At 41.3% G+C, this 13508-nt stretch overlaps 1 protein-coding gene across 2 annotated transcripts; it reads right to left on the bottom strand.

Annotated features, from left to right (window-relative positions):
• Nucleotides 1-7150: 7150 nt before the first annotated feature.
• LOC110069416 (uncharacterized) lies at nt 7151-12441 on the bottom strand. Of its 2 annotated transcripts, none has more exons than XM_089294180.1 (5): nt 12381-12441; nt 12017-12069; nt 11614-11703; nt 9019-11024; nt 7151-8728 (listed from the first exon to the last, which is right to left on the bottom strand). In XM_089294180.1, the coding sequence occupies exons 3-5, from the start codon at nt 11681-11683 to the stop codon at nt 7286-7288; spliced, it is 3519 nt and encodes a 1172-aa protein (XP_089150306.1). In that variant the 5' UTR covers nt 11684-11703; nt 12017-12069; nt 12381-12441; the 3' UTR covers nt 7151-7285. The 2 variants fall into 2 exon arrangements, with proteins under 2 accessions (XP_089150306.1, XP_089150307.1); XM_089294181.1 differs by having other exon boundaries at nt 12034-12069.
• Between the last annotated feature and the right edge of the window lie 1067 nt (nt 12442-13508).

Here is a 13508-nt window from a genome sequence, read left to right as displayed (position 1 = left end):
AAAGCACCCAAATACTTATCTTTTGATTCGATGTCAAAAAAGCAGTTTTGCAGATGTATGTAGACGCTTCAAAATACACAACATCAGCAACGCCAAGGCGCTACCAACGCGGGGAAAAGTGCCTATTGTCATCTCTTCTGACCCCCGGGGGGGGGGGGTTCTCCCAGAAAAGGTTGGGTTGGGGTGTACGGCTCGCTTCCCAAAACCCTTACCCTGTTTATGACCAAATCTGCGATTTTCCCTACCCTATTTATTACCTGGCCAAAAATTCGATACCCTATTTATAACCGTTGCGGCTGGCGCAGTTGTCCTAAACTTAAGTTATGAAGGGCTTTTGTTGACGTTCTTATTGGTAATGATGAAAAAGTAGCTTCTTCTAAGAAACATACCCAGTTCAAGACTAGAGTGGCAAACCCATACCCTATTTAAGACCAAAATGGCCAAAATCGATACCCTATTTCTGACCAAAACGACTGAAAAACCCTACCCTTTGAGGCCGCACATACCTATATAGCCCATATACGGGAATACTCACCCCCTCCCCCTCCCCCACCTCCGGGCTTCCGACACACGTTGCTTCATTTTGTTAGTGTTTGTTTTAGTAAACTATGATTTCAGTACTGCTTGATTTTCCTCAAACTTCTGAGTTATGATCGCAATTTCTCGAGCTGAAAAATTTGGGTTTCGTTTTCTGCAGACAGTTTCAACTATATGCACTTCTCTCGATTGCTCATTTACCCAAGCGACTTCAAGTTCATGTGAAGAATTTTCGGCAGCCATTTTACCACTAAAAGTAGACAGAAGATGGTAAAAAATTCCGCGGGAAAACTTTTCAAACATGTTAGGAAATGGTTTAAGTCTGGGATATTTTATCTAACCATTGTAAAGCTACCCAGTGATTAGCATCATTTTAACAGACCTTCGAACAACGAGAATTTAGCCAACGGCTAGTTAACCTACTGTGAAGGTGAATTAATCAACATGACACGAGCGTGGGACAAAGAAAAATTCTGAGTCCCCGACAGGAATCGAACCCATGACCTCCCGAACACCGGGCGGGCGCTCTAACTAAACTCAGCTAAACTAACTGAACTCCATGAGTTCTCGTGGCTCAGTCGATAGAGCGCCCGCCCCGGCGGTGTTCGGGAGGTCATGGGTTCGATTTCTGTCTGGGACCCAGAATTTTTCTTTGTCCCACGCTCGTGTCATGTTGATTAATTCACCTTCACATTTCATTACCGAGCTTAAAATTCACCATCTTTATTAACTTAGTTAACCCACTGTTAGCAAATTTAACCAACCGTTACCAGCTCACATATGGTTACATTTTCGCGTTCGATAAAAATTCTTTAAAATACTACAGGAGTGTTTAAAACCGACTGCTTCAACACTGGTAATGTTCTTGCTTCCAGGACGATACTTCCACGCGATGTTGCAAAAAGATATCGCTTTCCACCATCCACCTACTTCATATATGGCCAATGTAATCCTTAGAATTTGCTTAAGTAAGTGAATGAGCCGGTCAATTATTTGGTGTGTTTATGTTTAATTTAATTAACGAGGTCCATGAAATCCATTTGAAACGAGTGAGGTGTATAGAATTTATTCTTTGGTATTCTTTGCACTGAAGAATGCAGAAGTTTCTCCCGAAACATGTCTGTAAAATTCCAAATCATTGTCGTATATTTAAAACTTACACGAGTAAATGTATTGATGAATACAGGTTTAAACTGGTGATCCAGTTGAAAGGTTGTGAAAAAGTTGGGTGGTTAAGTTCTAAATTTAATTCAGTACATTTGCTGCGAAAGCAGAAAATTACGCTTTCAGCTACTGTAAGCGCAGATGCTGACAACCAATTAGAAGCAAAACCAAAACCAATTGCTCGAAGGTATTTCCCCGCGCTTGGCGCCGGCCATAAGTAATTGCTTCGAATTCGTATTAGTTCGTTGCATTATGATTCGCCAGAATAACTGCTTTCGTTTTGGTTTATCTACAATCAATTAAAAATTGTCCTATCATGCTTGACTGGGTTTACCTCCTGTTTCTTCTCCTTTCGTAGCAATAACTTGCTTGCCATCGCCGAAATCTACAAGGGTAATCTGTTCTGCTAAAAAACCAAATAGTTCCTTCTTGTTTGCATCTACACGCAGGAATTCCTTCCAGTTTTTTGACACAGTTGTCAAAGACTGAACACGCCGGCGAATACCACGTCCCCTCTTTCCTCTGGTCGTTGCTTTCAAACTGTTTGGTACATACTCGTCCCATATGATGTCAAGCCTTTGCACATGCTGCAGCTGGCCCTTGACATATGGAATGAATACCAGATCTGCATACTCTTGAAATGTTTTTACTGTATTTGTTGGTTTCACCATGTTAATAGCTGCTGCACCATCAATTATAGCTGCATCTATTGGTGTCGGGGCCCTGGTTCGAGGCTGCGACAGTAATTGAATGCAGTCTGTCAGGTCGGATTTCTTTCCTGGAAGACGAAGCTTTCCATTTTGTGATATTGATGGTGGAAAACCTTGGTTTTTATGTTTAAAAAAATCGTCCAAGTCTCCTTCCCTTGTTTGATACGAGATAAGCAGCCGTGAGAAAGGTGCACAGTCACTCTTTAAAGATGAGATTTGCTGCTTGTCTTTGGATGGTTCTCTCTGGCAAGGACTTCTGAATAATGGAAGCTTATTCTTCTTCATAGGATCATTCATGTTCTTTGTTTTTTCTTCACGTAATCTCTCCTTGACAAATGTTTCAAACTGTTCCTGTCCAAGTGTTTCGACCTCTTCTACCGTCTTCACTACAGAAGCATCAGCTATATCTTTTGTGTCAAGAACGAGAAGATCTCCACTTTCATCAGTGAGCGGGTTTCTCATAGTAGTAACAATCTTTTATTAGGAAGCTCCATCACTAAAAGTGGTTTACATAGAGGTCCTAATACTGATACTCATCAATGACCGAGATTAAGTCCTTCACATCCTTAGTGAAAGATAGCTGGGTGCTTTTTGCCTCTTCGTGATGCTTTGTCGACCCAGGTTTCATTCTCTCCTCTGTGCCTGAGGAAGCTTCAAATTCTGCTATCAACCTTGCAACTTCTGGACCAGAAATCATCCAGCGCCGTAGAGCGGCAGGATTTTCTGTCAGCCCGACAGCTTCCCCGTCACCCTTCGCCATAGCATTATTCTTTTCATGCGCGTGGTCAATGGCGATGGCAGAAGACACTTTAGCAGTCTTCTGTACTTTAAATCCACCATTGAGAAGGTGCGCATAGTTCTGGGGAAGCCTCTTCTTAAGAGTTAGCATATCATGCGTGTGGACTGGTACCCATCTTGAATAGTTGACATGGTCAAGAGCGAAAAACCAAGGTGTTAATTTTTGAAGAACATCAAGATAGAGAGGGAGGCAAGACGTGTGCAGTGACCGCAGGAATACGAGGTAGAGCAGTTCCAGCTGTATTGTCATGTACCAGAAGTGGAATTGTGGCGAGGCTTTTGTCTTTGTTCTGCACCAGTCACTAAATGAAAGAACTTCTTCAAGCGTCTCAGTCTGCTTGTACTCATCATAGGCTTGTGTGAGCAAAGAGTACAAGACAGCTGCTGTCACCTAATGAGCACGTCGAGTTCGTTTGACATTTGAACCTTTGACAAAAGAATTCACCACCCCTGGTGATGCAATGTTGGCTTGTACGAGAGCGCTTGTCCACCCACTATCTTCTAGCCAGTTTCCGAGAACTGAAAGGGTTGCCATCTCTATATGAAGGCCTCCAAGAATGAAAAAAAAGTGTTGCTCGTCATGGGACTCGGGCCAGTTCCATTGTATTTGTTTGGCTACAGTGAACAACGGTTGATCAACTGCTATGACTGGAGCCTGACCAGGGTTGAGGTATTCTGTGGTTTTCTTGATCACGTCCATCAAGTGGCGAATCATCGGCACACTCTTAGCCTCATCTAGGAATAAAGGAGGCAGCGATGTTATTGCTGGCATTACTGCTTGCTTTGGCTGTAAGTTGGCGTAATGTCCTGCCCAAGCTACTGGTGTCTCTCCATGATATGATTCTTGATTTACTGATATCTTCACTTGATCAAGCCATTCCTATTCGTCAGTGATTGCCATTGATAGAAAACAGCCATCGGCACCTTCGGGCCTCCCCATGTCTGGTAGTTGTGCTTTTTCGCTTCGCAGAACAGCCGGGGGTACCTCCGCATACCATTCTGGCAAAGAACAAATTGATTTAGTAACTGATCCAGCGCCATTTGCCATGATGATCGCCTCTCGCTCACATCCTGGATTACCTTCAGATATATTTTGGAAAAGGGAAATGCCAGTTCCATGAAAAGACCCCTGGGCCGCTTTGAGCTGAGGTTGTGGTCGATGTTGTCTATGGCTGAAGTTGTAAACGGGCCTCTTCGTAGTTTAATGGGGCACAAAACACCATCTTCTTTAAACCTACGGCAGACAGAATTTCCAATCTCTGTTGAGATGCCAAGAACACGATCATAGGAAATCGACATGCCTAATTTGAAAAGAGTGTCCCCTAGCTCTCGTTTACGCTTTTGTGCATGGACAGACAGACCAACGTAAAGAGGCACAGGTGCTTCTCGATCCTTGCTATGGCGATCACAGTTGGAATTTATTTCACGGCGATCGACGGATTTAGCAGTTGAACTGAAGTAACTGGGCAACAGTGAGTGCTGCTTGAGAAGAGGAGTTTTCAAGTTGACTTTCAATGTTTGGCCCATACAAAATCATTTTCACCAAAGACACCAGAGAAGGCGGGACTGAGTTCTCATGACACTGTCTTTGAAATGTCTCCTTAAAGGTAGACTTGGTAGCCAACATTTCTTTCCTAACAATGGTGGCTGTCTTTGCAAGATAGTTTGCATCAGCTTCACAGACTCGCTGTAGTGCTGTTCCAATGTCGCTATCAAAGGCCAACAACGTATCCCGACCCTGTTGGTAGGCTCATAGACTAGGAATACTTGCTAGTATCCTATTCTTGAGTCTAGTTGAATGCAGAGCGCAAGGTTGAACAATCCCGAGTTGCTTTAGTCTGGATGTGTACATTTCCGACAGCTTTGTCATTTTAAACACTTAAACACTCTTACTTTCAGCTCGACTTTCCTCTATGTATGAAATTAATTCTGCAAGGACAATTCCGGGAGTCAATTTTTCGTCATCATCTACTTTCGCCGCTTTTGACATTTTTGAACGGGCTTGGTTGCTCAGTGTTGTTGAGCATTATTTGTGATATTTAGCTTCTTGTGCCAACATGTCACCGGCGCTTAGCTTCGCCAACAACTTTTCATTTTGTGGATCCATGGCCATTTGACGTACTCAAGAGTCTAGACTGAAAGTGCTAACACTATGAAGGGGCTCTTCGGAGTCTAGTTCCTCGCAAAAGAAGCAGACTGATTTCGAAGCAGTACACTAAAGACTTGTACGTGTCCGTTTTGGGGGAATTTCTCTCATTGATTCTATCGCGTCAGCGCTTCGCTTTTGAGCTCTTTTAAGTTTCGTAGCATTAAATTTGGAGCTACATCTCTTATGCCAGCAAGCATTGTGTTGAAAAAGTGTGTTTTCAACACCACTCCCTTCATCTAGGGCATTTAATGTGACAGGCAGTGGTAAACTACCTATTTCCACAAACTACTTTAATTTTGATGCAAGCGTCTAACATCCGGCACCAATACCACCTCGTTTTGAACGTGCAGGGCACTGCAGTGGCTCTCCAGTGTCTTCTTGACAGAGAACACATTTTTCCAGTCTATTGGACTCGAAATAATCGCTCTTTCATAACACATCCCAGGGCTACTGAATGATTGTTTTGCACATTTAAAACAAAGAAAGTAATAGTCCTTATTAGCAGCGAGATTAGTTCTTGCTCCTAACAGATGAAGCAGTTGACTTCAAATATTATACATAATTCAGTACTCAGAAACATACTTAAAACACAGCTTTCGACAAATTTGATCGCATTTAACCCATTCAAATGAAAAGCTCTATTACCTAATTGGTGACAATGAAATTTCACTGTTTATTCCAACAACGAATTTATTATGATTTTCATCTCATAGTTGCTGAATGCACCTACATGATGATTCAGTTGAGTTGCAATAGTAATTCATGGCAGCAAGTAATTCAGAGTGTTTTTTAGTTTAAGCAGCATTAGATATTAAAATATGTTAAGCCAAAGAATCAAACAATTGAAAAACCATTCCAAATCGTCTGGCAACAATATAATAACATTAAGTGCTTTAGTTTACTTACAGACAACATAGCGTTGTTTCCCAAATGATCCAATATGGCGGATGTGAATTGCAATGTGAAAGTGCATTATGGGTAGGCACCAGTCTCTCTCTCAATTAACTCTATCTTTTATTGTTATAGTGCCCTTACAACTTCAAAGCAGGTGCATATTTCTCCTAGGAGATAATGCATTCCTAACTTTTTTCTTTGATCATTAACAGATTAATGACCAGTGATTCCAAAAATAATTACACTGCTACCCAAACGTTGATAATGGTTGCCTTAAATTACAAAAGCTACTGTTACTGTAATATACTAAGACTATAGTTCTCCAAACTGCCTATTATTAATGCAGCATCTCTTTATGAGTTTAAACTTCTCCATTAATGTCCATTGTTAAGTTACGTGACGTACTTCACCTAAACGTAATGGGAAAGAACTTTTTTGTATGTACTGTACAAACACATGTAAAACTCTAACGGAAACTGAAGGTCAAGGTAATTCAGAATTTACAAGATCATAGGTGATCATAGGTGAAAGGAACATGCAACTGGGTTAGCAAGTGAAGTTATAATGCCAAAAAGCAAGGAATACTAGTGTATCCAAAGGTATTAATATTCACATCGCAGGCGAAATAGGTATGTTATGATTTTAGCCTCGTTTTCATGCGAACCAACCCCTTAAATGGCCTTAACAAGACTTTTAGCGGTGGCTCCATATCAGAGGGTTTTCAATGTATTCTAAGCTACCTTTATGCAAAATTTGGAGATTTCTTCACAAAGTGCACGCTTTCCCTCAAATATGCACATATCCACCGGACTATGAAAGAGCTCGCCAGAGATGTTTATTATGCCATACGCTGCAGACGTCTAACAATGCAAGCAAATATAAAAGAATACGACAACCATTGATCACTTGTTATTTCATTTTATTTAACTACTGATACCGTACACTTTTAAATATCTATTCATCAGTGTAATACATGCATCATAAGGAATAGAGCACGACCGACTGAAATTGCCCTTGTAGGTCGCTGAGCTTTTTACTGATGTGGCTTCTTCTTCAATTTGACTTCTACGCTAAAGCCATTCTTAAGATTCAAAAATCGAACTTTCTTGCCTTGAACAATCCACACGTTGGGTTTGTAGCAGTCTGGTTCACCATGAGTTTGGACCGAGACGATGCTCTTCTGCACTTCCTTTTTTAACGTGACGACTACTTCTCTTTCCGCACTTGATGACTGAAATAATTCTTCCAGCCCTACGTCACCTGAATTAGTGAGAGGATCCGTTGCGGTATGAAGATTCAAGCTTGGAATGCTTATACTGAGAAAGATATGCTGTGAAGTTTCCTCAGCCATGATAAGGCAGTTGCCGCTTCCTACTTTATTTATTGGACCAGCACGTGGAAGGCGTCTGGCTCTTGCAAACATGACATAACCAGTAATGGGATGGTTGAGGCTTGTCCATGACTTTGGTGATTTGAGAAACTGGACGACATGGGCAGTTGAATCTTTCTGGAGAACTGTGTAAACTTTGTTTCCTTGTGTTTCCTGGGCCGTTGCCAAGTCGGCTAATGTTGCATGATAACTTTGTGTTGGGATCAGAACAGCGTACTCATAATCGCTGTCGGAGGGAGTGGCACCATGGTGGAACCATGCTGTACCGTAACGGCCTGTTGTTGTTGTTTTGCCGTCATCGGTCTTTGAGGTCTGATCTTGCACGTGAACTTTTAGGATTGATTTGCTGGGACTTGGTATGTAGTAGAAGTTTCCTTTTGCATCAGTGAGGGATGTGTAGCTTCTGGCTGCAGTCGTCGGTGTTTCGACAGGCAATGTATCTGCATAGGCTTTTTTGACGTTGTTGACTTTTATGAAGGACGAACTCACTCCACTTACCAACTTGTCTTGAAAAAGAGTTGTTTGAATGGCTTTTCTATTAGTGTTTTGTGCCGTGATGTGACTTCCTAAACACACCAGCAGGTTTTCAAAGAAGAAAACCGATTTTTTGAACTCAAGGTCGATACTCCCTCGCCAATCCGTCAATCCGTAATCTGGTTGTTTAAAGTCCATACCAAATATTCCGTTTTCCAAGGATCCCGTACCTTTAAATGTAAGACCTCCAGCAAGATCCTTTCGATTGTAGTTCCTCGCTTTATTTATGTTTAAGTCATTCAGATTTGGATCTCCAATCGCGATTGTTGTTGCCCCTGGAACTTTAGCCCAGTCCCATCCGTTTTGGACATCATGTACGCCAAGTAGTGATTCACTGTTGGCAATCAGAAGTGCCCCATGACTAGCAAACATTCCATAAATGTTCTCTTTGTGCGGCTTATTTTCGTAGTCCCAAATGAAGCGATTGAATCCTTTGCAAGAAGCAGCCCATTGCTTGCGCCGATGCACCGATAGAACGGCGAAGTTCTTTGACCAGTGACCTTCTGGGGACGGTTCAGCTGAAATGCTTTTAGATGTAGCGGTGGATACAACCTGAAAAAAGACAAAAGAGATTTTAAACATACCTGATCAGCTTTTATAAAAGAGGATGGTATTAAACGATTAGTAGTTAGGAAACCGTTGCAGATCGGCGATCCGGAGAAATATATTCGTTCCCGTTAGAAGTAAACATCAGACGTTCGTCCTCCAGAAATTAAATTATATTGTTTAAACACCATCAACATCTGGTAAATAGATAAAGTTTACCATTGGCATTTTACCTTGTAATTAATTAGAATGAACTTGATCTTTTTAAAGCATGAAAAAACAATACTTCTACTTACTGCCTTCATAATGTCCAGAGATCCCAAACTGTTGAAATAGTACTTGCCCTTCCTAATTCTTCCATCTTTTAAATAATTATCCACATCTGGGTCGTTCTCATCATATAACCGCAAGAACATTTCTGCGCCTTTCACATTGGTTACAGTGATTCCTGTTGGTGTCACAGAAGGCAGAACGGAAGGATGTTCAACGCTGATGTAAGCATAGCCTGCTAATGCTGCTTTGATGAGAACCTTTTTGACATAATTTGGGAACCGTCCGTTAACACTGTTTGGAGTGGAATACTTGAGCGCTATAAGACGCAGCGTTTCAAGTCCTCGCCTGATGTTGTTGACCGATGTTGTCGATAGAACGAATTCCGTTCCTCCAAGAAGGTAATGAACCAAAGCTGCATTGTGCAAAGCTTGTGGCACATACGCTGATCCATAAAACGCTTTGTGGTGATGTCCTGTAAAGTCAGGTTTGATCACTCCTCCAAGACCGTCGTTCACTGCTAAAGCGTTATTTATCCATCGAAGCACAGCGTCCATGTCCCGAATCTTGGCTTTTTTTTCTGCATCATTGTCTTGTGGCATCACCAACACTATAATGAGTCTAAACAGAAGTAGCGAGATCATACGGTCAGCAGTGGTTCCTTTGATTTCAAATGTTGGAGACTGATAAACTTCTCCGAAGTCATTGTACCATTTTGCTGTGCTAATGAGGTCCAACAATCTGCTCTTTGAAGGTGGGCTTAGAGAAACACAGAGAAGAAACAGAGTATGCATGAATCCAGCACCATCCTTGTTCATTTCGTGGTCCAAAGATCCAAGGCCACTTCCGTCGGCGAATCCTTGTTGTTTGACGTAATCGAGGAGGTTGTTGATTTTGTTTAATCGATGAACATTAAGAGAGTTTATGGCAGTTTTGACTTGTTGGCTGGTTAGGGGGGGAGTTGAGGATAGGTAGCTTTTAAATTTGTTTTGCATGTCCCTCTGCTCGCCTGCAATAGCTTTGTATGCATTGTTTTTTTTGCTTTGCTGAATAGAGTTAAGGTTAGCCAGCTGGGCAGTAACAGTACTATCTATTTCTACAGTTCGAGATCTAAGATGGTATTCCAAAGCCAAAGGCAAAAGAATTGTTTCCATGATAAATCCAAATTTTTGTCCGTTTCTGCAGTCTCTGCAAAACAAAGGTGGGCCGATGACTTTGTTTCCATCGAATATTAGTGCCTGGTACTTTGAATGCGCGTCTTTAATACTTCGCGAAAGGGAATTCCATCTATTTTTGATGAGACTTGTCCCTTGGAACTTGGGCGATGCTTTCGTTTCATCACAGTACCAGTTCCTGAGCCGGCTTTTAATAACCTCCAAGCTCTGCATCTTTTTTGGATCAACTGTCGTGGGCAATGCAGAAGGGGACTGTTGACTCCAGTAGTACGTCCGTTGCCAAAAGTTACTTGCGTCATACAATTCTAAGCCAAAAGGACTGACGGGAGGTACAATTTTATCACGTGACTGTTTGCTAACGCTCTGCGAAAACTCTAACAAGTCTATGTGGATCGTGTCGGCTTCCCTCAGGACGAAGTTGACATCATTGATCACGGCACCTGAGGAAAAGCTTGTGCTTGTCAACTTGCACTCTGAAAACGTGACCCAAATTCCTCTCCACCCTTGAAAATCAAGATTCACTTGAAACCGAGCGACGGTAGTAGCTGAACGCTGGACAGTGTTTTTGAATTCCACTCTAAGGGTTTTTCCGGGTGAGACGTTTTCTTTGTACAACCACACTTTGACGCCTCCTCGGGAGAGCCACCTGTTAGGAATGGTGAATGTTGAAGCGGCATAAAGTCGCAGCGTTGAGGCACCAGTTGCTTGCCAGTTCAAGGACTTTTGTCCCTGCTTGACGGTCTTTCGGTCTGAAGACAGAGTTACTGTACCCGATCCCGGTGGATTAGACTGAAAGCAATTTGCCTCATTCACGTTTTCGAAGTCGAACAGGTGACCACTTGTGCAAGGAGATGGGACTGGAGAGAAATAGAAAGAGATCAATACAGTCGGTGATACCTGCCTTCTGAGCCCGGCAGCACATGAGATTAACATTACCCATTTTTTTAAACGCCGAGAGGAATATTTAGTCTCGCGCAATATGGTGATTGTGCTTTTTTGTTTCTTCTGATTTACACCAGGCTCACCGTAAAACATGCTTCATGTGGCTTCATGTGGCTCTTTTATCGACACTACACTTAGCGACCAGGTATTCTAAGCTGATTATGTCTCTGAAGCAATCGCGAGAACATTTAGGGTTTTTTGTTTATTTTTCAGTTGAGGTTATTCGGTGAGTCGACATAAGGCCTTTCCTTTGGTTGGTTGCTGACGGATGAACACATTCCATTGCTACTAAATAAAATCAATTGTGAACAGGCAAAATGACCACTGAGTTTGAAGAAGGAAACAAATATAGAAATTTGAAAACCACGCCAGCCTTCGTGCTATACTTTCTCGTTTTCTGATTCCACAAATGCAATACTTTAGCGGGTGGATCGTTTGTTTTAAACAGAGTTTTTGATGCTTGAGTGATTTTCTTAAGTAATTGTTAATAGCTGAGTGACCTACCTTGTGCCCAAGTCAAGGGAAGAGTGAACAGCAGGTATGTAAGATGCTGTAATGCAAGGTGTGAGACCATTTTGTCTTGCCGACCCTAATCTGTCGAAATAAACGTATTCATTAGACGTGAAAATATATGTGGTGCTATGATAGGAAGAGGTTCATGATGTTTGTACAAAATCGCACTATAACAAATATTTTCAGTGTAACAGCAAAGTTTCCAGTTGTCCCGTTCCTAGTTTCAAAAGGATTTTCCTTTTCAGTGTGGGCTTGCGATGAACATGCTAAGCACGTTTGAAATACTACGATTTCTATGTTTCGGCAGCTCAAACGCAATGCTTTTACAAGCACCAAAATTTTATTCAAAGAGCCCAAGTATGTCTAATCTGACTAAAGGAGTTACGTTTCTTACCACAAGTGGGGTCTTACCACAAACTGCCTTCTTCGCAGGACACCAGCTTTCCACTAAAAGAAGAAGCACCATGTTGAAATGTTTAAAAAGGATAAGTAGTTTTGACATGTCTCCCAGCACTGTTTTCACTTTCACCCTTCGCATTTAATAGGTTGATATCATCACAAAAAGACAAAAGCTATATAGACACCAGTACATGGACGCAGAGTTATCTTGAAAATGAATCAGTTTAATGCACTCTGTTCTTAGAGTAAAGATTTGTCTATTTAGCAAAAACAGGTATTGGCTTTTTGATTTACCAGAACATGAAAATCAAGTAGATTGTTGAACAGTACTAGTAAATTTGCTACTTTTGTTACCGTACCTTAAAAAATCCGGATGCTGTATACGAAATTACACGGCTTGTCGAGAATGTTTAAGCGTAGAAGTGATAGCTTTCAGGTACAACTCTTCATAAGAGCCGCCTCTTAATTACGTAATGTATTCATTATTCACGACTCAAAAATGTTTGAATCATCAACCGACAATAAAGTGTTAACTCATTTTCACAGGTACATCTACCCGGCAGTAAATGAATATCTCCAAGTCAGACGTTATCGATTTTAAAACAACTTGCTCGAAATAAAATGCTACAGTAACTTTATTATTATCAGAAGGAGCCGCAATTAACAATCTATACCGTATCGAAATATTTCATGTTAACTGTTTGAATACAATTAAGATAAAATTCGAATTTATTTAAACACTATTTAGTCGTGGATACGCGAAGCGTAGAAACGACTATTGTTATGGGGCAAAATATGCAAATGTCTCAGTCACTCAGATGTAAACTTTTGTCCGATAACATGGAGAGCCTGCATGGGTACGAGTTTCTCGAAGACCTCCAAATTTGAGAGCGGCCATTTTTGCGGTTCATGTGTTTCGCTTTTGCAAATATGCAGTATTTTGCCTATGGGCTTTTCCTCACGCGTAGATGAAAGCTAAGATAGAGGTATTTATGACTGTGGTCATGTATCGGTTACAACAGCGCGGCCGGCAAGGTCAAAGAATTGATACCAGTCAAAGTCAGGAAGTGAGATCGTGTTTACTAGAAGTGGATATTGGACTCATAGCATTTTTCTTGGCTAGAGAATATGGTGGTTTTCCATTCGCTTTTTCTCCTTGTAGAGTCCAAAGTGAGCCTAAGGTAGCCTGTTTCTGCATTGTATCCGTTTTATGTACACATTGAAATTCTGACGGTGTTCGTATATAAAATTCGAAATCCGTAATTTAATTTTTATTTTAACAGACTTTAAAATAGGCTTACTTAAAGAAAAAAATTCAAATTGCTTTATCTTTTAATTTTGTTGCTCTTCACATTACATTTCCTCTGTATTCTATGCAATTCGACCAGAGTGAACATTTCTTCATCAATAGTATACAAGTTGGCATCCACGATCGAGTGATGCCCTAAAATTTAAGTGATGGATAGACAAATTAGCATTCAAGGGAC

The sequence above is a fragment of the Orbicella faveolata genome, unplaced genomic scaffold, assembly GCF_042242905.1.
Source record: "Orbicella faveolata isolate gen_17 unplaced genomic scaffold, um_ofav_v1 contig_25, whole genome shotgun sequence".
Lineage (NCBI taxonomy): Eukaryota > Metazoa > Cnidaria > Anthozoa > Scleractinia > Merulinidae > Orbicella > Orbicella faveolata.
Note: the sequence above shows the minus strand (reverse complement) of the source record. Positions and strands in the feature narration are given on the sequence as shown.